Source organism: Macadamia integrifolia, unplaced genomic scaffold (assembly GCF_013358625.1).
Source record: "Macadamia integrifolia cultivar HAES 741 unplaced genomic scaffold, SCU_Mint_v3 scaffold368, whole genome shotgun sequence".
Lineage (NCBI taxonomy): Eukaryota > Viridiplantae > Streptophyta > Magnoliopsida > Proteales > Proteaceae > Macadamia > Macadamia integrifolia.
In genome coordinates, this window is record NW_024869721.1 from 501,814 (window position 1) to 527,654 (window position 25,841).

General features: G+C 38.2%; 2 protein-coding genes across 11 annotated transcripts; one reads left to right on the forward strand and one right to left on the reverse strand.

Moving 5' to 3' along the window:
- Positions 1-371: 371 nt before the first annotated feature.
- On the forward strand, positions 372-11,527 carry LOC122068302. 9 transcript variants are annotated; one of them, XR_006137033.1, is made up of 8 exons: positions 372-1,721; positions 1,834-2,045; positions 2,627-2,713; positions 2,789-4,992; positions 6,052-6,121; positions 6,461-6,621; positions 7,101-7,402; positions 9,307-10,440. XR_006137033.1 is itself a non-coding variant. In XM_042632180.1 (8 exons), exons 2-7 carry the CDS (start codon positions 1,628-1,630, stop codon positions 6,617-6,619), a joined length of 2,826 nt encoding a protein of 941 aa, XP_042488114.1. In that variant the 5' UTR covers positions 375-853; positions 940-1,627; the 3' UTR covers positions 6,620-6,621; positions 9,307-10,440. The 9 variants fall into 9 exon arrangements, 3 of the variants coding, with proteins under 3 accessions (XP_042488114.1, XP_042488115.1, XP_042488113.1); XR_006137034.1 differs by having other exon boundaries at positions 7,207-7,402; XR_006137035.1 differs by having other exon boundaries at positions 7,217-7,402.
- A 3,707-nt stretch (positions 11,528-15,234) lies between these two features.
- On the reverse strand, positions 15,235-20,369 carry LOC122068295 (protein phosphatase inhibitor 2-like). Of its 2 annotated transcripts, XM_042632169.1 has the most exons (5): positions 20,222-20,369; positions 18,077-18,189; positions 17,798-17,971; positions 15,467-15,702; positions 15,235-15,431 (listed from the first exon to the last, which is right to left on the reverse strand). In XM_042632169.1, the coding sequence occupies exons 1-4, from the start codon at positions 20,224-20,226 to the stop codon at positions 15,470-15,472; spliced, it is 525 nt and encodes a 174-aa protein (XP_042488103.1). In that variant the 5' UTR covers positions 20,227-20,369; the 3' UTR covers positions 15,235-15,431; positions 15,467-15,469. The 2 variants fall into 2 exon arrangements, with proteins under 2 accessions (XP_042488103.1, XP_042488101.1); XM_042632167.1 differs by having other exon boundaries at positions 15,235-15,702.
- Between the last annotated feature and the right edge of the window lie 5,472 nt (positions 20,370-25,841).

A 25,841-nucleotide genomic window follows, 5' to 3' on the forward strand; every position in this document is an offset into this window, starting at 1 on the left:
TTTGTGGTGGGACCTGAGACCTTGCAACCGTGCACCCCAAACCCATCTGCATTAATGAAACAACATGTTTAAAAGTTGATTAATGTGGCGGGACATCCCAAAGTGGGTGCACCCCCAAACCCATCTGTATTAATGAAACAAAATATTTAAAAGTTGATTAATGTGACGGGACATCCCAAAGTGGGCCGTATGTCCATCAATGTTTTCTTTTCAGCATTTACAAAAAATAAATAACTAAATAAATAAATAAAAACAAAAGGGTAAACAACACATTAAGTATCAACTGTTGATCTATTTTAAAATAAATCTTTACCGTCCAATTGTTTTCGATGCATCAACCGGTTACTCACTATCACGGTGAAGGCTGACAGCCTTTCTCTCTCTCCCTCCGCATGTCCTTCCCCGACTCTTGGTCTTGCTCCATCCCCGCTCAGGCGTTCACCCCAACAACTTGTCCCCTTACGCTGTGAATCTGTGGCAACCCCCACTTCTCCATATGTTAGTTTTTGGTAAATTGTTGATCCGTTTAGAGCTTAATTCCAATGTGAAGGGTCGAACGGAGCCTGATTCGCCAACCACCGTTGCTGCCAGTGAGTTCACCGTGGACAGTCGTCCGATGAACTCTTCCGATAAAATCTTGTTCCAGATCTTGGAGAGGAGCTCGAATAGCTTCAATGACGGTCCTAGGATTAAGCAAAGGGGCATGGAAACATCTTATTTTGTAAATTTCAGAGTCACCCCAGTTCTTAACATTCCCGTTCGTTCGCTTTATGGATTGTCGAAGTCTGTTTCTATCTTTGGGAGACAACTTCCACAAAATTCATACCAACAGAAATCGCCCCGACTGGAATTGGTCTCGGATTATTCTTCAAGTAATACTATACTATTTTTTTTTCTTTCTTAACTTAGTTTCCTCTGATTCTCTCTGTTTGGTTGCAGTCTTTTCCGCGGAGAGGAAGGCGAAGGAGAGGAAAGAGGCATCGATGGAGCATGCGGCTCCTCTGAAGGTTCATGGAAAGGGGAAGAGAAGGTTGTGGTCACTGGTCACTGGTTGGGCCTCCTCGATCGATGCCACAAGGAGAGGTACCGATAACATCGTCAGGGTTGCAGCCACCGGTTCCAGCAACCGTTGAGGCGATGCAGTCGCCCTGAGTCCCATTTGAATAGAATCTCAGGATCTGTCGAACCCAGAAACCGCCGTAACAAGATGTGAAGAAGAGAGAGAAGGAAAGAAAAATTAAAAGACTGTAGCCGGTAACAGGTTAAATGTTTTTAATATTCAACGGTTGAGATTTAATATTAGCAAAGCAACGGATGAGATTAAAATGAAGCGTTTAAACCTTGAGAAAGCTTAAGCACTGCTAACTTTTGGCCAAAACAAAAACAAAAACAAAAACACAAATTCCCAGATCGACGGAATCCTTCTTCGTTTCTTCAAGTTCGGTGGTTTTGGATCCTGGCTACTGCCCTTTGCTCTTCTACGTCCCCGTTCACAGTAAATTGCAACGACGGCCGGCGAGTCATTGCCGTTCCTGAACTTACTATTTTTATGGACTATTGTCAGAAATTGAAGGAGGGAAAAAGGTCATGAACGAGGGTTTTTGAAACTACCATTCGATATCCTTCCATGGCCTCATCGTCTTCTTCTTCTAAGCTTGCATGGCTTTGGTGCTTCGAAGCTCTCGCAGACTTTAAACCTGTGGACAGAACTCTTCTACGCGGTACGCAATGGTGATATTTAATGTTTGCTTCTCTCCTTTCTTCCCTTTCCCATCTTTCAAAATTTTTGTACCTGAAGGTAGAATTTTGAGATTGACAGTTTACTTCATGCAGATTTAACAAGTATAGTTCCCAAATTGTCCAACCAATTGAGTGAAACTGCTCGGGAAAGAGTCGCTTTGATATGCTTGGAGCAGTGGCTTAGTGTGAATAGTGCATCAGATGAAGGAGTGGCATCTTTGACATCGGGGTCTGGTTTAGAGGCCATTGATGGTGTGGCCGAGCGAAGAAGCTGTGTAGAGGTTCTCCATTTTGTTCTGAACAAGGTATTGAATTCGCACCAGTCTCCAATTTCTCAGTCTTGTTCTGAAGGTTGTAAATTCCATTGCCCTATTTTACAAAAGTTGGTTGGAAACAATTTAAATTTGATCATTTTAATTGCTTGACTTTATAAATGTCGGACAATTTGATTTTTAGGTCAAAATTTTGAAGGGTGTATTTGAGTGTCCTCCATTCAATGGAATTAAGTAGAGAAAAGTGTTGAGCGGCGGAAAATGTATGGGGAATAAGAAAACCCAAATCAACGAGAATGCGATGCTAATTGTCTGACAATTTGGTGTTTAGGTCAAGTTCTTATGGCCTAATGGGTGTATTCGAGTTTCCTCCATTCAATTGAACTAAGTAGAAAGAAGTGTTGAGAGTAAGAATATCCACTTGGGACAAAAAATTTTGGGGAAGAAACCCAAACTATTTAGAATGCAGTTTTCTCAATTCTTTATTTGATTCTTTGCACATACTGTTGGCTCCATCAAAATGATCTTTGAGTTGATGTTTTGGAGAAGTGGTTCTCTGTTTCTGTCAATGTTAAGGAGGATTCTATCTTACATTGATATTATTTTTTCATCAGGCAAAAATGTCAGAAATGTTGAAGGAGGAGGTTCACCAGTTTATTCTCCATAAAAGAGAGAGTTTGCCTGGATGTGCTTTGAGACAGGTATGTGCCTTTTTTCTCTTATGTACTTAAAAATGAAATGAGTTTATCTTACACCATGTTTTTCCTTATAATCAGCTGAAAGATGCAATCCAAGATGGAACTCATCCAATTTCAACAGCCATGTGGAAAAGGAGTGGTTTGGCCAAAGGAAATCAAAATTGGAGTATAATTCATGCCGGTAAGGGTGATCCCACTGAACCTGCAAGGATACACGACACTGCTGATTATGAAATTCAGGCACCAACGGAAAAATTAGTTCATCCACTTTCCCAAAAGAATGGGAAAGAGCTCTTGCAAGAGGGACAAGAGTGGAACAAGAGTGGGTTGGACCAAGAAAATCAAAACAAGAGTATCACTCCTACCGATGGAAGTCCATCTTTTCAACCTGTGATGATCCACAATAATACTGGTGATAATAGAATCCAGGCACCACAAGAAAAATTAGTTTATATTGTTTCTGGAGGAAATGGGAAAGAGCTCTTGCAAGGACAGCCTCCGGGTGGCAATACCGAATCTGCTCAGTGGGGTATGGAAAATGAAAAGCCAGTAGAAAGGCATCTTTGTTTAGATGATGATCATCATGTCAATGGGAGCCATATGAGTTGTCTGAAGGATTGGGGATACCTACGATCAGATCTTAAGTTGGAAACTGTGACCCATGGAACTGGGAATGAAATCTTGAAAGGCAATCCATCTGATAGTGGTATGAAATCTACTAAAAGGGAAAGGAGTGGCCTTGCTAAGGAATCGCAGTTAAATTGTTTGGGCAAAAGCAGAATACTTGTGGAAAATATCGATCACCTTGCAGATGTCAAGATAGCCAATTATGTTCAAACCCAGTCTATTGTGCACAAACATGAACAAGTGGATCCTCCTGGAAGGATTATGTCATTGCCTGAAAATTTTATCTTAACAAATGAAACTCAAATACAAGGCCTAGAGGGAGCTGAAATTTGTGGGGATGGTACTGATTTTCTCCCCTTAAAGAAGTCTAAGAATGGTAATAGTGATTGTGAAATCCAGCATTATATGTCATGTAATGATAAAGTATCACTAACTTCAAGTCCAGTTGTTTCCCAGCGAAACAATTCTGATAATGCTGAAGACAATAAGGAAATATCTGAATCGCAACCAAATGGATCCAACAAAAATGTTTCTGTTGAAACTGAAGACAGAGACAAGGGACGTGGCGAAAGACAGGCATCAAGCAAGAATGGTGGGCATTCTAATGTAACCCTATCCTTGAAATTGACTGATACAGAGTTTATTGCTGCTGAGAAGCATAGATTTTTGAATTCCCGAAGCACATATGACTATGATTCTCAGGCAACATCATATCAGAAAGCACAAAGGATATGTTGCAAGTGTGGAAGAGGTGGCCAATTGTTAATTTGCAGTGTAAATTGCTGCCCGTTGGTGGTTCATAATAGTTGCTTGGGATCACCAGGTGGTTTTGATGATAAAGGAAACTTCCAGTGTCCATTTTGTTCTTATGAACGTGCAATCACTGCCTGTCTTGATTTAAAGAAGAAGCTTGCCCTAGCAAGGAAATGTTATGCTACGTTCATTTGTGCAAAATCTTCGAGTACCAGTCAAGAACCCCAGTCCAGAAAAACTACTGATGTTGGCCTGCCTGATAAGAATCATGATAAGAGGGAGCATAAAGAAATTATTTCTAATCATTCAATGCAGGTGATGGAACATCAGAAAGATGCAGACGATGTTGGTAGGCTTCCACAGGGGTTACTTTCTGGCACAGAACCAGAGACATCTATAGGTTCCGAGAGAAATGATATTGTCCTAATCGGAGAAAATCCAAAACCAGTGGTTGTTCATCAAATTAAAGGTTCAAAGGAAGATCAGCAGCCTAAAGGGCCTCCGAATGTATGCTGTAATTATGATTTTCCCCTGAGAGAAGAAAGTACATTTCCAATCACTGAGACACCTTCAGCTTCACTTGCCATGGAAAGAGGGAAGGAAAATATGCCTGATCAGCCTCATCCCATCAGCGGGGAAGAAGAGGAAAAGAAACAGGAATTTGCTTGTAAGGAAGATATCTCTGCTAATTTACCTTGTACGAAAAGAACTATCTCACTAAGTCACGAACCTGCTAGACATGGAAACTTGAATCCAGTATTGCAACAACAGATTGTCAATCCAGTGTCGGAACCCTCATCTCAGCCAATTTTCACTGCAAAAGAAACTACTGAGAATGAAAGTGACTATGATGATATTTCCTCTGATAACTCTAGAAGATCCCAAAGGCCAGCTATTCGCCGGTAAGTTGTTGATTCGTAAGTGGACTTCAAGAGCATCAATATCATTCTTATACTTTGTCTATCAATTCCAATCCATAGTTATCACGGCGTCATGGTGACCCAAGGCGGGGAGGGGTGGCTAATCGATTTGGCGGTGAATCGCCCTCTATGGCGTTGCCATGGGGATCAAATTGCCATTATGTTATTTTTTATTTCTCCTATTTTCTTAAGTTATTCTGTATGTTATCATATATACCCTATGACATAAAAAACAAATCAACATTAAGCAACATCAAGTCATAAAAATCAACATAGTCACACTCACATCAAGTAATAAAAAATCAACATGACTTATTGACATTTAGAGAAATGCTCTTCTTCTATAATAAGTTTTATTGGTCAAATGATTTTATTTTTAGATGAGAATATTTGTATTAGGTATAACACAAAACTAGCTTAACATCAAGGCTAAGATTACTTAAATCTGAGTTGTTATGACAAAGTTATGTTCCGGTCAAACTTATTTTAAAGTGTGTGAATACTGTTAAATCGTCTGAATGTAAATAATTTTATTGACATCAAAACAAAAGATTATTTTACGACTTTTGATTTTTAGCAATGTTCTATCATGATAAGATTTATAAAAATTTGAGAATTAGGAAAAACCTTAGCATTCGAAAGTTGAAAATCGCCCAACAACAAAAAATCTAGTTTTTGTTCTTGGACCGAGGGGTTGACCTTTTTATCTTTTTGGAATTTGATTTTTAAACTATTTTTATTGGATTCAAATAGGAGATATTTGCATATTTATGAATAATATCTTAAGTAAATGAAATAACAAAATATAAAAATATTATAAATAAGGGCAAAAATATAAAGCGGTATACAATGCAATAAGGTGACAGTCGCCTAGGCCCTAGGCAAACCGCCTGGACACCAAGGCGCCGCCTTGACAACTATGTTCCAATCTGATCATCACTTCTCCTTCCTCTCATGGCCAATATACACAGCCATTCACAGAAGTCTAAATAAATCGACTATATTTCTTGAAAATTGTTTTAATCTTTTTGCTAACTGCAGGTCATTTCCTGTATTATCTGGAAGGAGAAGGAAAGTTCCTTGGACAAATGAAGAGGAGGAAATTTTAGTGGTATGAGTTTCTTGACATAGTTCTGCTCATTTTCATTGTCACATTTATTTTGATGGTCCTCTGGTTTTTAGTTCAGATTGGAACTAGTAATTTTCAGTATTTTAAAGATTTTTACTTTTTTTGTTTTTGATGGGTCTGCTTTTCGCTTTTCATCTTCTTATGAAATTAAAAGTTGACATTTGACAATTAAGGTTAAGAATTAGGGTTTGGCAGGCTGATCTATTATGTAATAGGGTACCATTTTTTTGTTCTAACCCCATGAACTTGAGATAAGGCATGCTGAGTTGACTTGTTGAGTTCTGTTATTCCTATCTTGTGGCTTATTTGCTATCTTTGCAGGAAGGAATGCGGAGATTTTCAAGTACTGATTATAAAAATGTACCATGGAAGATGATCCTGGAATTTGGTTCCCATGTATTTCACAAAAATCGCAACGCTGTTGACCTTAAGGATAAATGGAGGAACATTTGCACCAAAGGAGATCCAAGAGCTAGGTGAAAGTAAGTTGACTTTTTTTCGTACATTTTATCCCTAAGCTTTCCTTAAAGATGTTATTTTTGGCAAGTTCATCTTTCTTTATTTTCTGTATGATAATTTTTTACCCAATATATATATATATATGTATGTGTGTGTGTGTGTGATAATAAATTTGCTTATCCCATATAAGGCTTCTTGTCCAAGTGGAATTTGTATATGTCCATTGTGGTAGCGTTGCTATTAAATATCCAAGTAAACATAGGTTGGTTTTTTTTTGGGAATCCAACCTATGCTTCTCATTCACAAAGCAATATTTGAGAACTGAAATAAATGGTTCAGTGGCTTTCGCTCAACACGATGACTTACAGAATGAAGATATGCAATTGAAGGAAATAGTCTGTGATGCAGCTTATTATAGGATAGTGCCTCAAGATGAAACATTTGGCCATTTCACTGAATTGGTGAAAGACTTACCCAGTGTTGTGGACTTTTTTTTAAATAGATGAAGACCTGATGTTGGATACTTGAAAGTGGAGGGCTCTACATGTTTCAGACATCTCTAGATTTTCTTGTATATCTTTTTATTTTATTTTATTCTATGAATAAAGATTATATTAGGGAGAAGAAGACAAGAATATACAAGCCCAAAGGCCAAAGAGGAAGGAGCAAACAAAGTAGCAAGCCTAGTTAGGGGGGCGGATGCAGTATGGAGAGGGGAAGGCCCCAAGACACAACAATTAGCCCATTCCTTGGGCAGTCGACAGACGAGTGGTGGAGCGTGGCTAGTTTGGAGCTAATGTCAAGGTAGATGGCGTTCCAAATCTTATCAAATGGAACTTTTAAGGGAAGGGTACTTTTGGTTGTTGACAAGGCACAAACATGTGGTTTTCTAGTGGAAATTGTCTTCTCTAATTGAGACTTGATTCTGTATTACTTTCTCTGCCCTGCATAGATTCCCAACTCAAGCTCTCACGAGGTCGAATTCTTTCACTATTATTATACTACTGTATAAAATTTGAACTATTTTTTGCATGTTTAGTAAGAATTTTCATCATGGAAATACCATTTCTCAATATTTCTCAATATTAATTTATTTCAAAATCCTAAAGCTCTTTTCTTCTTTTAGCAATTTCAATTTAATAAATCTATTTAAAAATTGAAATACATGCCCCAAACATTTTGTAACAAATCTGAGCCTAAGTAACAAATCTGAGCCTAACACACTAGGACCTGTGGAGGAGAAGAAGAGTAGAGAACCAAGAGAGAGCTCTGCTGAACCACGATAGATTCAGCCTAAAAATCTATCGTGGGTTGCTCCTTGTATTTACAGTAATTTGTATAAGAAACAATCACAATCAAAATAGGAAACCTAGTCTACTTAGTTGTACCTACTGACAACTAACTCCTACCAAAAATGTAACATAAAGTATAATAGGAAACCTCTTTATGGCTGGAGTATGCATATCAAATGCTCCATCTTGGAACAAAAAGAATAAATATTAAAAGCAACACTAGTCTTGAATAGCAGTTGTAGACGCCAGTGAGCTCGGAGAGAACTTCAATCAATCATCATAAATCTAGCAGCAATATCAACTCAAACATACAAATCACCAGTAGCAAACTAGCAATAGTAGATAAAAAAATCACTTGTCAAATAAATCCAGCATAACCATCAATAATGGACAAAATAAGACCAAAGGCAGGGCTAACACAACAATTAGCCCCAATAAGGAGTAGTGATATGATGCCGATTAATGGAGCTAAAAGAGCTAGAGGCAGGCCTAAAATAACCATAGGAGAAATTGTGAGCAATGACATGCATAATTTGGGTCTTATACCAAGTATGACCTCAGATAGACCGATAGATCCTATTGGAGAGCAAGGATCCATTTTTCCAAGCCCATTTAGCGGATATTCTCCTGACTTGCTGGGTTGTGTCTATTTCCTCTACTTCCTGCTTTCGTTTGTTCTTTTCGTCAATTTTCACTTTCACTCTTCTCATCCCACCCCTCTCACTTATGCATATCTTCATTCCCTTTTTTAGTTTTTCCTACTTTGTTTTGTTGGATCCATGTAGCCGACCCCATTAAGTTGGAATGAGGCTTTGTTTTTTTGTTATTCTTATTCTTATTATTGTTGTTGTTGTTGTAGTACTATATTTGAAAGAATCAAAACAGTATCCAGTTGACAATGATCAGAGCTCTAATACCATGTAACTTCAGAGAACCCAACACACAGTTGATCAGAAGAGAAAGAACACAGAGATAGAAAGAGAGAAGAAGAGAGAGAACTGAGCCAGCGAGAGGCTCATGGAATGAGTTCTATCACCGGACTCTACTTTATTTATAATAGAAAAAAAAACTTACAATTGTAACGGAATAAGGAAACATACCTTAAACAGGAAACTTCCTAGGAAGAATTAATAATAAAAATAAATACTGAGGAGCTCTCTCGATGGGATTACTCCACCTATCGTGAGTAAGACCCAAGCCTACTTAATGTTACAAGTGAATGGGTCCAATAGGGTACAAACGACACCCTATAGTACCAAGACCATATGTTAACAAGCTTCATTTTGGAGAGAAAATGAAATGATTCATCTCATATCCTTCTGTGGGTGAAAATTTAGCTGTGCATGTTTAGAACTCAAGCATTGGCACCGAATCAACTTAACTGCATGGATTTGAATATTTGATTTGTGTTAACAGCCAACATGTGGATGATGGAGACTGGAGAGTTACCTGCTTATAAGACTGAGCAAAGCATGTTATGACAGCAAGGAACACCTGCAAAATGGAGTCGTTGCGATCGTGATGCATCCTATATGATGGAGTTAGAAAATGGTCACCTATGTGGTAAGGTTTATGAACCTTCCAATTCACAAAATGATGATGGTTGATCGCAGTGATTCAGTCTCTCAGTTTATTGAGAATCAAGGCATATAAGTTGTAAACAGGCAGCTTGTAGCTTCACACCCCTTGAACAAAAATAAAAAAAATAAAAAAATAAAATAAAATAGAGCAAGCATTCCTCTTGTCAATCTCTTATAATTGAGTGATTTGTGGACATGGGTATTCAAGTGGGTTCAATGTACCTGGCACCAAAATCATGACCATTGCAGTTGGGAAAAAAATCTTTTAGTTTCCTTACCATCCAAAGTCCAAGCACAAAATGCCTTCAGAATTTCTTATCACTGTCAACCAAACACTAAGAAAAATTTCTTTTCTATGTCAACGAAACATCTAGAATTTTTGTCTATTCTTTTCTATTCTTTTTTCTTGGCATCCAAACACAGCCTAAATGGAGTTTGGGAAATTAAAACCTAAAATTGCTAGTTTTCTCATTCTTTTAATGTTGATGGAAATGGTTTGAACATATGTAACAAAAACCTATAAATGTACCTGCTAGGAAAGACATGGTTCAAATTGTACAAAAGAGAGGTCTACAGTGACTTTTCATGAAAGTGGAAAGAAAAGGCATTGATGCTGAGCTCTAGTATGTCTCTAAATAGAATGGAATGGTGAACATTATCCTGCTAAGCAGCCAGTTCCGTCCTGCTAAGCAGTGGCATGAAGCGCAAAGCATTCCAAAGGCTGTTTGGATGAAACCACCTAAGATGAGTCATCTTTTGTTTGAAGTGCTCTACTAAATGTTATGCATGTCTTTGTAAGGGATTTCTGAAACTTCTATTTCTATATATCTATTTTTTCTTTTCTTAAAAGGAAAAAATTACTGTAAGTTGCTTCAGGTGGATTTTAGTTGATGCTTGTATCAGAAATTGAGTATGAGTAGAACACTTGGTATACGTTTTCAAAGTTTAATTATCTGATCTTTAGGTCTAACAAGTGGCTGCAAAAACCAGTTAGGTGATATGTAAGGCAGGTTGGACTTCGGAGGACTTGTGACTTACAACCTGCCCATTTTTCATTCGTTTGAAGGACAAATGCAGAGCTTTTGAGTTTTCGGTTTTTGTTATGTAACGAGTTTCCCTAAGGCCATGGTGAAAGGAATCCATTCACCATAGCCCATTTGGGCCACTCGAGGGGAGGGGGGAGGTAGGGGGGGGGAGGGGGGAGGGGTAGGGACTAGGGGGAGGCAGGAGTCTAGTCCCTTCGATGATGCGGTGATGTTCATTGTGCAGTGAAGGAAAACTTCTCCCTTATTTTTTATTGTAATGGAAATTTGCATAGTAGCCCAACTCTTTAGCAGGTTAAAGTTATAGACATGAAATTTCCATGAGCTATGGTGTTTTAGGGAATGTGTTGGCATCAAGCAAAGGAAAAAGGGATTTTTTTTTTTTTTTAATATTTTGTTAACTATTTCATCTTTATTCTGATATATGGATGTAATTATGAATGTTCAAGATGACTGTCATTTGTAGCTTTTAGAGTAGCTGCTTTGGCTAGTGAAGGTAAGTTATGTCTAGAAACCAATGTTGACTCTTTTCTATTTTATTAAATTTTTCTTAGATCCCACAATTTAGAGAGGACTCTGAACCTCTTATCACAAGCTATGGCAAGCAGTCTTGACCCCAAATTTCTTTCTTATATTATCTTAGATCATCTAAAATAATTAATAATTAGTTTTATACTAGGTAGTATGGAATCAAAGTGATTCCTGGGAAAATTAATTATTTATTATTAGGGGGCTATTGTAATTCTCCTATTACATAAAAAATTTCCTTATTAACAAGGTCAGCATCTTAGTTGCAGGTACAGGGACAGAGAGATCCCCCGAGTCTTTATTGTGTTGTCTTATAGGTGGATTCCTTCTTTTGTTTGACTTTCTGAAAGTAGCTAAGCTTAACTAACCTCGTACAATTTTGGCAAAGTATATCAAGGAAACACAGCATCTTTACAGAAAGTCTCAAATGTCCATTTTTCATGATCATTAGAATAACGTTTCAATGGGTAATGTGTCTTTTGCTTAGTGATCAGGTCCTTATCTTTTCAAAATTTTGATGGGCAACCAACCCAAATCACCTGCCCCCATGGAATGAAACCTTTAAAAAACAATTTACTTCCATCGAAGAATTAACTAGTTATCGTTCTCTCTCCAAGGTACTACACGTTTAGTGAATCTCGTTAAAGAGAAACTCTTAACATTTTAGGGAGGAAGAACAATGTATGGTCGTGTGGCCCTTGCACAAGAGTAGGAGCCAATGAGGGTCGCATAAGGGCATCAACAAGATGGGTTTTTGTATTTTATAGGGGTGGGAATGTTGTTTTGCTCTCCTCTGTGTCTGGGCACGGGGCCATTCGACTTAGTAGCATATTCATTGAGAAGTGGGGGATCGTGATGGGCGGGTAGGGTAATAGGTTGGATCTGACCTAAAACCTAATCAACATCAAGCTGGAATGGGTACAATTCATAGATTAAATATGGGGCATGCAGGTTTACATATTTATAACTATTGTTTCCTATATATTCAAATTTCTTTTTGGTAAAACTATAAATTCAAATTCAAGATTGGTCGGGGGTGGGGGTTGGCGACTTCCATAGCTAACAAAAATTTGGAAAATTTATTTATTTCCTTTGCCTTTAGGATGATGGTGTTTTGATCGGGCTGAAGTTTCGCCTTCTTCATTGAAATGGGGAATTTAATTTTTTTTTTTCTGATACTCTCTCGTCCATCTTCTGTGTTCCCAAGAAGGAAGTTGTGGATCCTTTGCATTTTTTCTTATTTTATCTGAAAATTTAAATTCATTAACTATTCAGTTTTGGCCTTTTAGACCAACTGATGAACCATTGAAATTAAAGTACAACATTTTTCTTCATTTCAAAAGATTCAAAATCCCGTACTAAGAGTTTCAAGTCCAACAGAAAGGTAAATAGACTCCATGGCTAGTTTCCCTGATCTTGATCAAACATTGAAATCACCTCCTCACAGTCAGACCAAACAATTACTGCTTTGGATCTGCTAGGGGTCTACTGACTGAAGAATACCTCATGTTTTTTTCAAAATTAATCTTTTGACCAGCTAGACTTTGAAAAAGGTGAAGGATGGCAAGAATAGTGTGAACATCATTTAAGGTGGTTTTAAAGAAAAGGAAAGTGTCGTTGGCAAAATAGAGATGAGTAATTTCAAGGGCAGATCTAGTAATTTTAATATCCTTGAAGATCCTTCAATTGCTAGAAAGAACAAATATGGATTGAGAGGACAACCCCCTCTGATCCCACGAGACGCTTCAAAAAATTTGAAGCTAGCCCCATTTAACTTGATGGAAAAAGAAACTGATGAGAATAGTACACTAGATGACACCAAAATTCTGAAAAACCTAGAAATTGAAAAATGAATCTAATATAAACCCATTCAATACAATCATAGGCTCTTGACAAGTCGAGCTTGATCGCTACCCAATCTACCCCACTCGACTTTTACTTTGTTTCATGAAGTGAGTAATTTCATTTGCAATAATGATAATATTAGAAATTTGACAATTTCGAAAAAAGGCCAATTGAAAGGGAGAGATAAATTGAGTAGAATTGATCGAAGTCTTTTGGCCAATAATTTTGTTGGTCACAATACACATTCTTATGGCCCTGAAATCTCCAGGCCAATGAGCACTATATTTTTTAAGAATTAAAGCCAGAATGGTGTGGTTTGTACCCATAGGCAACGGGAGGGAGAGAAAGAAAAGAAAAAGGTGGACACAAAATGAAAAAAAATCTTCTCGAATGAAATCTTAGCACTTGATGATAAATAGTATGCATTCCATCATGCCCTAATGATTGGTATGCACCAATTTTAAACACCGATTCTTTCACTTCATCCGTAGATCGGAAGGCACAAAGACACGGTGAAAAGAGATGCAATAGGAAAGGATCCTTAGTAGGGGTGTCAACCGGTCGGGCCGGTTCGGTTTCGGTTGGGCTTAATCGGGCTTGAAGACTTTCAAAGGCTACACCGTGTCCGCCCATTTAATTAATCGGGCTTAGTTATTGAGGGCATGGTACACTTTATGTTCGGTCGGTCGGTCTCGGGCTATAATCGGAGTACCTTAATCGGGCTTTAGTCGGGCCTTAATCGGGCTACAGACATATTTAATGTTAAACGGGCTTTAACCGGTTTTTAAACGGGCCCTCTTTAAAATGTGCTATTATATTCCGGCCCACTCATGCAAGTCCAAAAAAATGATAATAAATCAATAAATGATACCAAATATAAACATTATTTAAAATGTGAACATGTCTTTACTTTTTAGTTTTTATTCTTTAATTTGGGGGGGGGGGTAAAATAGGTATTTTACAATCATTAAAGGGTCGGGCCAAGTCGGTGCATAATAGGCCGGTCTCGGTCGGACATTATTCGGTCGGTCTCGGTCGGGCGCCCGACGGTCCAAGTAGCAAAACCGAGACCGACCATTTATAAACGGGCCGGGCTCAAGCCCGACACGTTTAATAAATGGTCCGGGCCTGACCGGTTTATAAACGATCGGTCCCGATCGATTTAGTCGGGTCGGGCCACTAATTGACACCCCTAATCCTTAGGGTTTGAAGTCCTGAAAATAAATGAGTTTGGATAAGAGAATGACGCTCGTACCAAGACTTGATACGAGACTCAACATGGACCAAAAATGGCTCGCAAAAATATTTGCCACGGCTCTTGGTTCAAAGATATCGACTATCCTCATTCTCTAGGAATTGGACCAAAAATGGCTCGCAAAAATATTTGCCACGGCTCTCAGTTCAAGGATATCGACTCTATCCTCATTCTCTAGGAATTGGATAAAATCTTAGACATTATGGAAAAACCTAGTGTTCCTATCATCTTGAGACATATAGAAGTGCCTAGATTTTTGGTACAAAAAAATTTCCTCAGCCTTCAGCATCCAATCCAAATTAGTTGATAAATCTAATAAAGATTGAGATAAAAGGATATGCACCCTCAAGATCATTAATGCGATTGATAAAATCTTGCAATTTGTATGGTAGAAAACCAAACACCTCCTAATTCCATTGTAAGAGGGAGTGCAAAAAGCATGTTTTAGGCTAATGGGCCACACTCCCCTACAAAAATCATTTTCCCCATATGTATAGTTGGAGTTCGAAAATTAAGAGTATGTAGTCCTACACCAAATTTTACTTACAAAATCAAAGGTATGAATACCTGTATGGTATATATGATACCCTCCAACATTGATTTCCAGCAAGAAAGGAATCAATGTGGCTTGTCTGGGTCCCCATTGATCTATCTGCATTGTGCAAGAAGTCATCTGCAGACTCATCTTCTATTGAAAATTGAAAAGAAAACAAACAAAAAAACATAACCCACAAGACATGTGACATGTTTTCATCTAGTTAAGTGACAGCAGCAGGATAGAAATAGGTGCAGTTACTGCAGCATGTCAACAACCTCACCCCCTTTCTTCTGCCTCTTTAATTAATTAAATCCTTTCAACTTAATAACTATCCTATGCTACCTTGATTTCTCCCCCACTTATCTTCATGTAAGAAATCAAGTGAAACATTTGTGTCATCAATGACTATATTGCTTAAAAAAAAGGGGCCAAGAACACAACCAATCAGGATTCAGGACCACAGCACTAGGGCTAATTGAATTTATAGCCTATACCTCTATGGCGAATTTCATTACCTAAAAGGTAGAATCAAAAAATAGAGAAAAGTTCAGAAGATAAAGAAGCATAAGTGACAAAATATCTATTTACAAGTGCACAGAAATACAGATGAGTGATAGTTGATAAAACCCGGTCAAGAAACTATTACGAGAACAGCCCGAGGGGGAGGGGGGAAGAGAGAATGGAAAACAAAGTACAAAGCATCCTGTGTCAAAATGTTTTGGGGAGGTAGGGTTAGGAACCTGTAAAATTCAGAGCAATTCCTCAGGAGTCAGTTTTGCTGGCTAGCATCTCAAGCCCCATTGACATGCGGAGTAGATTGTTGTGGCAAAGTCTTATCACCTCCATCAGTTTTTATGTCCTTCACCGCATTTCTAGTATCTTGATCCACTTTATCATCACCATCCTCATCATCATCATTTAGAAAAGATCCCTTTCGATGCAGTTCTTTCACCTTTCGGTATTCATCATAATGTGCTCTTCTGTGCTCCCGAAAACTCAGACTACTCTTACCTGTCTCAGAGTCTGGAAGAAAGTCCAAATGCAATAAGAGCAAAAGCTAACAATACAAAAATATATAAATAATAAACCTACATCATGGTCAGATATATAATTAAGTGGATTTCAGGGAACAAAGGAAGTCATATTATTTCATTTTGGAAAAGTTGAATCTTTTGATCTGTGATGCAGTCCAAGGAAGAATAATAACTGGTGGTACCGTTCACAAGGAATTGTGTGAGCCTCTCAATGGACAACTTTGGTGGAGGATCCCACTGGAAAATCTTTGTTTGCTACTGGAATACTCTGTAGAGTATAAAATAAGTTCCTATTTTGTTTAGTAGTGGTTTATTTCAAGTTAGTAGTTCCTTTCTTAACAAGTATGCTACTTAATGGCGGTTATTTTGGTACTTAGTAGCTGCAATTTTGGGATTTTCTACTTTGTAGAGAGTTCCTATGACATATGGAGCAGACTGAATGGAGGAGAACCAACGACCTGAACCAGCTCTTAATGGTAACGTATAGGACCAGTGGTGATTTCTCATTCGATCTCAGACCTGAGGATGGATATGGTGGAAATTCCTAGTGTACTGTGTCATTTCATGGTGGTGAATTAACTCCAAAAATATGAGGCTTAATGAAGAACTCCTGAAGGAGAATACAACCAGAATTGTCGGTGATTTTGGTTGCTGCTAGAACAGGGAATGGGATGTAGGGATTAGGTATCACAGAAGGGAAAGAAACCAAAGAGAAGAGACGGAAGATGAAGAACAAAGGAGGAGGCCAACCTGAGAGATATTCGAGACTGCACATATAGGAAGGAATAAGTCACAATCGCAGGGAAGAAGGAAGAAGAGGAAGCACCACACTCACAACCGTGAGACACTCAACTTCTATTCCATTATTCAAATCCAATGCATTGAGTTACAACCATATTTAAAGAAAGTGCTTGAGTTTTCTGTCTGGGAGCATGGCTCTATATCTCTCATCCCCAACAAGGAGCAAAGATGTCATTTCATAGGGGGAGAGGAGAGAGAGACACATAGGGAGGCGCTGGCTCAGCCACACTCCTGGACAGAGAACAAATAGAAACACAACTATAAAGCTAGAAAACTAACCCAACAAGGAAACTTGAAATAGTTATAGAGCCAGCACTCCTGGACAGAGAACAAATAGAAACACAACTATAAAGCTAGAAAACCAACTCAACATGGAAACTTGAAATAGGAAAACTATAACGCCCTGGCCCCATTAACCTTGACACAATATTATCCTCTTTGGCCCATGGGCCTCAAGGCTTTAAAACATGTTGTGCCATGTTAAAGAGGCTAAAGATTATCAACTAGCCCAACAACCTCCCCCTAGGCGATGTGGGACTAAAGTTCGCACACCCTCACCGATTTCCCAAACCCCTTGGTACTAATTCTTGGTGGGGCACCTCACCGATCTCCTAGGAGGGATTGGTACACTTTCCGTATTCTTGGATGCCACAAAAACTATCTTCTACACATTGAAACTCTTAACTAAAACTCCAATAGAAAGAGAATTAAAAATTACAAAGAATCTCAAAACTAGAAATTAATAAATCCTCAACTATCCTATTTAGACTAAAGACCCAAATTCGGACCTAGTTTTTGGTCTGGGTTCAGCACGGTCCAGGGAAGTGCTTCAGCATCAATATGGTTTGAAGTTCTAATCCCATTTAGTTTCTGCCACATTTCTCAGATATGGGTTCTCTGTGATTCTGGTTTCTGTAGGTTTGCTAGTGTTTGCTTGTTTCAGCCTAGCCTACCTCATCAATATGAGTAGAAGTGCATTCGATTCAGACTGCACAAAATTGAATTTGTCCAGAAATAAGTCCATAAATGCAGCTTGATTAATGAATCAAGAGGCATTGCCAAGCAAGATGCAATACGGGTGTTTCAAATCTAATCTGAACAATGATAGTAGACAATGTGGAAACACCGAAATGGTTGAACAAGGCGACATTCATAGAACAATCTGCCCTATTAAAATTCTCATTTATAGGGTCAAGCAAAAGAACTAAGCACAAGAGAACAAGCAACCCCAAATGAAGGGTGAGACCAGGAGAGAATTATAATGTTATGGGAGAAGTTGGGACCTTCATCATCTTGTTCCATGGCATCTGCCTCATCCTCAGAAGATGTCCAGCCCCCAGACCGCATACAGTGATTTCTACTTGATGAAGCCACATCATTCAAGGCAGTCCTTATGGCATTGGCATGCTCAGCATTACCCATGCATTCATCAAAATCCCGTATAGGAGATAGGGAGCCTGCAGAAAAGGGAAGTATCCAGTTAAACTTGGTCCAAATCATTTAATATAATCTTCAGAAAGTACTGACAATGTATGGACAGGAAATGAGGTCCATCAACACACCATCATCTTCAATCAAGTGGTGGTATGGTGTCTTAGGTTCTGTGATCTTCTGCCTTACAGGTTTATTTTTCTCAATTTCTCCCAAGTTAGCTTCATCCCATCTTACACGTCCCCTGATTCCAGAAAAGAAATGAGCAAGTTTGTCTCTATTATTTCTCAGAATCTGAAGAAATGCATAAGTGAATAAAAAAAAATTCAAGAACTAAATACGCAAGCAGCAAGTACAATATCGTGTCTGGAATGTTTTAAGCAAATATCCAATATAAGGCAGCGCATGTTTTATATAATTCAAAACTAAATTATAAACCAGTTCACTAACATGGCTGCTGAAAAACAACCCCTCTGATAAATCAACCTGAATAATTTTATTAACTATTATTAACTAACAGCAATACTCTTCATCAACTCCTCATCTAAAACTAAAAAGAGAAAACCATACCTTTCTTTTCTACAAATCTAAAATTTCACTGGTGTCACGGTTGCTTGGGACCCAAAAAGGGAACCATAATATTGGCCACATCAGCCTATCTTAGCGTCTAACACTTAACTCCCATGTACAAAATGTCGTGCAAGAGTGGTACCATATCCTTGCAGCACTGAATTTTCTATCAAGATCCTACCTTACATCAGAAAACCAAGGCCAGGGGAACCATTGGACCCAATGCTGCTTGCATAGTGCCCAAGTAGAAATCATCCTCTTTTGCAAGGTATGCCTGAATTGGAATGTCTCCTCACATTATTTAACAAAGCAGATATGAAACCTTACCATAGTTTTTAAGGCGGTAAGGCGACGGAGGCATTTGAGGGTCTTTCGGAGCGCCTTAGCGATAAGGTGGGCATAAAGCGTCGCCTTATCGACTAAAATGTTCCTGTGTAATTTTTTTTATAAAACCAATCTATTTGGCTCAAATCCTAGTTGAATCCTATTACTCAGATGTTAAATAAATATTAAAGGTTCATATTCATACCAATGTAAGATATTCATCAAGAAAACAAATCAGTAAAGTGAATAAACTAAGTTCATCTTCATCAATCATCAATCATCAATCATCAATCATATCAACATATAATATAAATATATAATTATGAAACAAAATTATAAATATAAAGAAAAGAAGACAAAAAATATAAGTATTTATTATACTTACCTCTATGATGCCAAAATGAGTGCCTAAGCCCTAAGGTTATCCACTATATTTCTACTCCTGTCAAAAGAAGAATGAAGCTCACTGTTGCCGGAGCAAAATGGTCGCCTGGATCAGTGGTTCTTCCTTGTTCCTTGATTCCTTCTCAAAGCCCTTTCTTAAAACCCTTGACAAAATCCAAACCCTGTTTGTGAATCGTGTTTTTGTTTTGTTTGTTTTGGGTTATTTTGGGTGGAGTAAAGCTGATCCCATACATCTCAAGTGTTAACAAAATCATACACCTACCAATAAAAAATCTATATTTGGAATCTTCATCAAGTAATTTTAAAATATGTTTAAAAAAAAAAACCCCAAAATGTGCCACTTCACATAAGGCGGAGCACCGCCTTATCATCTCTAGACCGCATCAGCGCCAAGGCGTTACTAAGGCGTCGCCTTACCAGCGCCTAAAAACTATGAACCTTACATTTGAAGGATCTGGGCAATAGAAATGATGGTGTAATGGCAGTGGATTATTACACTAGTTCTGATAATACAATAGTTCAATAACTCCAGTGAACACCAATTTCAATATGGAACATGGATCACAGGATGCATAACAGCATTCAGATTTAGTGAATTATTTTCTATGACATTCAGACAGAAACGAACTAAGCTATTAAACAGCTGTGACCATAATACTCGTTCATTTCCTATCCATAACCATGGATCTCAATCATAAACCTAAGCTATTAAACAGAAGTAACCATAGAAACCGTTCATTTCCTATCCATGACCACAAATCGCAATCATAAGTACAATGTAACAGAAGGTACTGCTGATAAGAACTTTCAGCTCCACTGAAGGGAATAACAAGTATAGAGATTGTTCATGTTATCCAGCTATCATAATCAATGCTTAATCCATATCAGCAACAGAAATTCAAGAATGAGATGACCTCTCATAATAAATGAGAAAGATGTGAATAGACCCAACTCTTGAGGTGGGTTAAATGAACTACCTCATTTCTTTTAGTGTCTAATCTCCTTAAATGATCCAATCACTGCGAGAAATTGCCAGAGCAACCTGATTTCACAGAGAAATAGTTAAGTGTCATACATTCTTAATATCTTACAGAAGAAGAGAACGTTGAAAAACCCATTTGGTGGAAAAAGAAAGAGAATGTTAAATAGTATATAAAAGCACCCTTGATGTTTTATGCCACAGAAACAAATATTCCTTAATATTAAAATCATTACGGTTGCAACTTGGGCCAGCGTGAGAAATTTGGGCTTACATTTTAACTACATTGGGTCGCACTTAGAGTTCAACCCTATTCATAATAATCAATTTCCCAACACAGACAGCATGAGTTGCAGCCCTAGCTCAAACACTTCTTGACACGTGTTCTGAATCTAGTAAAAGGGTCAATAAAACCTAAAGAATATGAAAGAATCTCATACACCCCACCATATAGAAATATACTTTTATTTACACAGTACATTCCCACTAAAAAAATTATACAGCTAACTGCTCGCCAATAATGTCTGTAAATTGTCATTAAATAAAAAACCTAGTTTTCCTGTGCCCATGGTGAATGGGAATCCATTCACCGCGGGGCTTGAGATGCTTGCGGGGGGTATCGGGAGGGTATTTTGGGAAGGCACTAAAACCGTATAGGGGCTTGTGAACCCTAGGATGGTGGATGAACCGTCCACCATGGGTTTAGGAAAGAAAAATTATCTGAACACAAATGCTATTCATTCTGTTTCCAATGAACAAAACAAGTTTTCAAATTTCATTGATAGGTTTGGGTATATAATGCTTACAAATAAAAATTTACTAGATTTGATGCAGTTGCATAGAAATTGAAAGATGATTTAGGGTTAACATGTCGCTAGACTTGGATGATCTACGTTATTGAAACTTATATTCCCAAAAGAGATATAAATCTTATCAATTCTTGATAGATTCATGTTCCAAGAAATTCATGTTAGCACAAATAGAAATGCAATGGACCGCCTATCTTATGTCAGTAACCATCATATTAAGGCCTTAGGGAATTTTGTTGGAGAAAGCGGGTAAGAAACCAAATTTGGAAACATGAGTTGGTTACTTATAGTTGATAGTGGCAAAGTAAATCAATAAAGATCTTACAACTATGTAATTTCAAAGTCAATCTACCACTCCTTCTATCTCTCTACCCATCTCAATCTTTGATGACAGTTTTCTGATCTGCATACTCCTTGTAAATTTCTAAATGATTGAGATTTCTACCATTCTACATGTGCAGAGATGGGGTCAGGAAAAAATGTTACCGTTTACAGTTATCAGTAAGCCAGTATTTCCCACCTCACCATTGAAGTTTTTTTCTTGGAAAAATGTCACTGTTTACAACTATCAGTATAACCAATTTTTCCCTTCCCACCTCACCATTAAAGTTTTTTTCTTGGAAGATCTCTTTCCTCAATAGATGTAAGGTTGAAATATTATAATACAGAGGTGTTCTGCTTTTCTGATAAGCAAATAATACACTAGTGTTCTTAACCTATTTCTGTAGAAAATGTGAAAGCCAACTGATTGTCTTACTAATTATATTAGCTTTTTGATGCCATTCATATTGAGAAGCAAATAAGAAATAGAGATTCAATTTGTTATATGTGTATCCCGATAAAACATTAGCAAAAGTATAATATGTAAAATCATATGGGAGTACAGACACATTCAAATATCAGCTAGCTGGAACATCCAGGTTCAAAGAATCCGTTAACTGAGTCAAGAGGCGCCATGTATTCTAAGTTTTTTGATGAAACAGCAACCAAGGTTTGATCAACAGTAGCAGTAGGTTGATAAATGTATATCCACATGAGGGCAGCAATGAAGGCATAAATTGCACTTGTCATCGCCTCTTCCCGGAGAAACACCAATATCCATTAAAATATGCAAAACCAATCCATTACAATTGATCCCGCTCTATGCATGTAGCTGAAATAACCTAGAGGGGGGGTGAATAGGTTATACTAGTGGAATTTGACTCTTTTCGATAAATAGGTCACAAGTGTGACAACAAGTTAAATAAATGCGGAGAAAATAAAACAAGAACAACCACAACACAAGATTTATAGTGGTTTGACTCAATTCGAGTCTAGTCCACTCCCTACAAGAATCCTCTTGTAAGGTATTCCACTAGTTCTCCCTTTCAGTACAGTAGGTAGAGAAGAAAACCTTTACAATCTTTTTCACGGATAATAATATCCTTACAAATCTCCTTTCCAGGCAGAGAGACGCCTTTACAATCTCTTTTAGAGGTAGAGAGAGACCTTTTTCTTTTTAGGATAAGAGAATCCTTACAATCCTAAGTACAGTCTAGAATTGTAAAAACAGAAATCAATAAGAAATAGTGGAATAAGAGGAATACCTCAAGTGTGGTGCAAATGATGAGAATGAATAATAAATGATGAATGATGCACCTTTTGTAAAGTCCTCTCTTACGGCTTTGACTTGCACAGGAGAGAGTAGAGGACTTTGATTGAGACTTGAGCCTCTTGTTGGGATTTGTGTAATAGAATAACTCAAGTAGAAATAAACTTTTTGAATGCTTGCAATAATGCTCTTAAGCTCTTTCTTAATGAATATTTAATTAAGAGTAATTTGGGTATTTACAGGTGAACTTAGTGAAGCATTTTAGGCAGGGAATCAGGCTCTAACGGACATATTCTGGGACCACCGGTCGACCGCCATCAGTAGCCGGTCGACCGCCAAGAGCCGTTGTAGGCAAAATATAGCCGTTGGGGCACTTCCAGGCAGTCACCGGTCGACCGGGACTTTCAGCCGGTCGACCGCCTATGGTCTCGGACAGGTCCGGTCGACCGGGGCTTCCAGCCGGTCGACCGCCTATGGTCTCGGGAAGTTCCGGTCGACCGGGGCTTCCAGCCGGTCGACTGCCAACATTATATGCTCTGTTTTGACAGAATGCTGTCATACTGATCAGTCATCAGTGTTTTGACCATAACTTTTCGGTCCGACTTCAGAATGATCTGAGATCAGTTGCGTTGGAATCACAACTCAATTTCCTACAACTTCTATGAAGGATTCATCTCCTGATACTAATTTTAAGATTCCCTAAAATACCCTTGAGTCAGGTTAATGTGTGTTCCACACCACTTAGAGACTTTCCATACTTGGTCAAGGCATGTTCTATGGTCATTCTAGTATGATGCAATGCACATGCATGAGGTGAGTGCATATAAGTATGTAAAAATTACAAATTACATTAAAATAACTAATCTATCCTAGTGGTCTTCTTCTTCACTTGAACCTTCCATTCTTTGGCCCTTCATCTTCTTTCCTTCTTGTTTGTTGTTTCATGTCTTTAAGCTTCATGTCTTGATTCGACCTTCTAAGTGTTTCTTCAAGCTCATCACACTTTATCAAACCAAGTTAAAGATGTATGTTTGTTTGTTAACACCAAAACATGGCAAGGAGTGTGGACATGTTTTCCAACAATCTCCCCCTTTTTGGTGATGACAAACAAACATAGACAATGAAACCAAATACAAGAAATAATTTGACTATCTCTGTGTAAAGATAAATAGGATAATGTAATTCAGAGCCAGAAAGTGAACAAGGATAGATAAAGTCATTTCCATAAACAATTAAAGACAGTCACTGTCATACTATCATGTTTAGGAATAAATATTCTCCCCCTTTTGTCAACAGCAAAAAGGGAATCAAAACTACACAAGAGATTAAAATACTCCCCCTGAGTATGTGCCACATAGAAAAGTATCATAAGTTCAACTTTTCATAAATGTCAAAAGTATATAATAATAAACGACTGAAACAAACATGAAGTTTCAAAAAGAAAAATAACTCCTAATCCGCTGCATCCGCATCCTCCATGTCTGCCTTGTCATCGTCTTCTTCGTCATCCTCATCGTCCTCGTCGTTGCGTAGGAGCTTGAGAATCTCATTCTGCTTTCTTTCCATTTTTGCCAACTGGGCAAGGATGATGTTTCCAACTTTCTGAAGATCAGCAACAGTTGCATAGGCTGATGTCTCATCATTGCCTGGTTGCTGTGGCTGGCTAGGTCCAACAGCAGTCTTTTTGGAGTTTGTGGGCTGTTGGGGAAGAAGATGTATTTTGCGAATGGTGGAAAGATTGATCTCTTGAGGAAATGGGTCAAATGATTCACCAGAAAAATCTACTTGAAAGTGGTCCATGATTTGGCAAATCATCCTTCCATAGGGTAGATTTCCCTTTTGAAATCTATCACCATGGGTAATCATGGTTTTGAGTAGAATGTAAGGAAGGTTGATGGGTACAGTTTTGCAAACACAGTAAGTAAGATAGACATGAAATGGGAAAACTTCATCTCTATGACCACTCTTTGGGAGAATGTTGTAAGAGATGATGAGATTGACAATCCTCCTTATATCAGTGAGTTCCTTAGCCTTAATTTTGTGTGTATTAGCATATTCCTTCATGATGCTAGAATACACACAGTCAACATCCATGAATTGTTCTATGTAGGTCTTGGGTTGGTAGTATTTAAGGTCCCCTGTCACAAAAATGTCTAGGATTTCTCCTAAAATCAGGATGTCTATGTCTATTGGAACGCCCTTAACATAGGAATGGACCAAAAGGTTGTCACCTTCACCAGAGAAGGTAAGGTTACAAAAGAACATTTTGACAAGATGGGGATAACAATAGGAGTCAAGTTTGAGAATGTTGCCCCATCCCAAAGCATCAAAAAGTTCTTTGATGTCATACCTGGACAAAGAGTCGGTATTGATGGTCCTACCTTGCTCTATGTTGCGAGAAATGTAGAGATCCCATGATTCTTGAGCAATAGAGGAGGAGAATCATGTATCTTTGTCCGAAGCCTTCCTTTTTCCCTTCTGAGCTACGGTTTTCTTGCCTCTATGTGGGCGATGAAAGTCCATGATGATTAGAGGTGTAAGAGAGAAAGAGATGCAAGGGTTTTGGGAGATGAATAGGAATAATCTCAAGAGATCTAGGGTAGAAGGAAGTTCTAAGCTAGGGTTTTGGGAGATGAATAGTTGAAATGAGGTTTTAGGCCAAATAGGATTTTAAAGTTTGAAAGAAAAAAAAAGGGGGTTAAAAAGTCGATTTTAAAGAGTCCAGAATTGAATTTTCGGCGGCGCCGGTCGACCGGTTATATGGTGGCGATCGACCGGTAACCCTTTCGGTTAGAGGTGGTTGATCGGAAGTCATTGGCGGTCGACCGGTAAACTATTCGGTCAGTGTCGGTTGACCGGTATATTGGGGCGGTCGACCGGTAGAGTCCAAGAAGTATTAGAACCTAGAAAAATTATGGTTGCGGAAAGGATTTTTCAAGTCCGGGCTTTTGGAAAAGAATATTCAAGAATGAATGTTTATTCATTCAGCCAAATGGGTTGCAAATACCAAGCTCCTTCCTTAGGGAACTAAAACGTTCTTCACCAAGAGGTTTAGTAAATATATCTGCGAGTTGTTTATCAGTCTCAATGAATTCTAGAGAGACATCGCCATTTTGAATGGTGTCTCGTAGAAAGTGGTGTCAAATATCAATGTGCTTTGCCCTTGAGTGTAAAATGGGATTTTTACTCAAGTTTATGGCACTGGTGTTATCGCACAT

Bases quoted from the DNA above. Each gene is read 5' to 3' on its own strand.
- LOC122068302 (XM_042632179.1), top strand. From the start codon at position 1,628: ATGGCCTCATCGTCTTCTTCTTCTAAGCTTGCATGGCTTTGGTGCTTC. The intron at 4,993-6,051 runs GTAAGTTGTTGA...TGCTAACTGCAG, and splicing joins CAAAGGCCAGCTATTCGCCG to GTCATTTCCTGTATTATCTG. The intron at 6,122-6,460 runs GTATGAGTTTCT...CTATCTTTGCAG, and splicing joins AAGAGGAGGAAATTTTAGTG to GAAGGAATGCGGAGATTTTC.
- LOC122068295 (XM_042632169.1), bottom strand. The intron at 17,972-18,076 runs GTGTGTTGATGG...CCTTTTCTGCAG, and splicing joins CCACTTGATTGAAGATGATG to GCTCCCTATCTCCTATACGG. The intron at 15,703-17,797 runs GTCCCAACTTCT...ACTTTCTTCCAG, and splicing joins CATGGAACAAGATGATGAAG to ACTCTGAGACAGGTAAGAGT.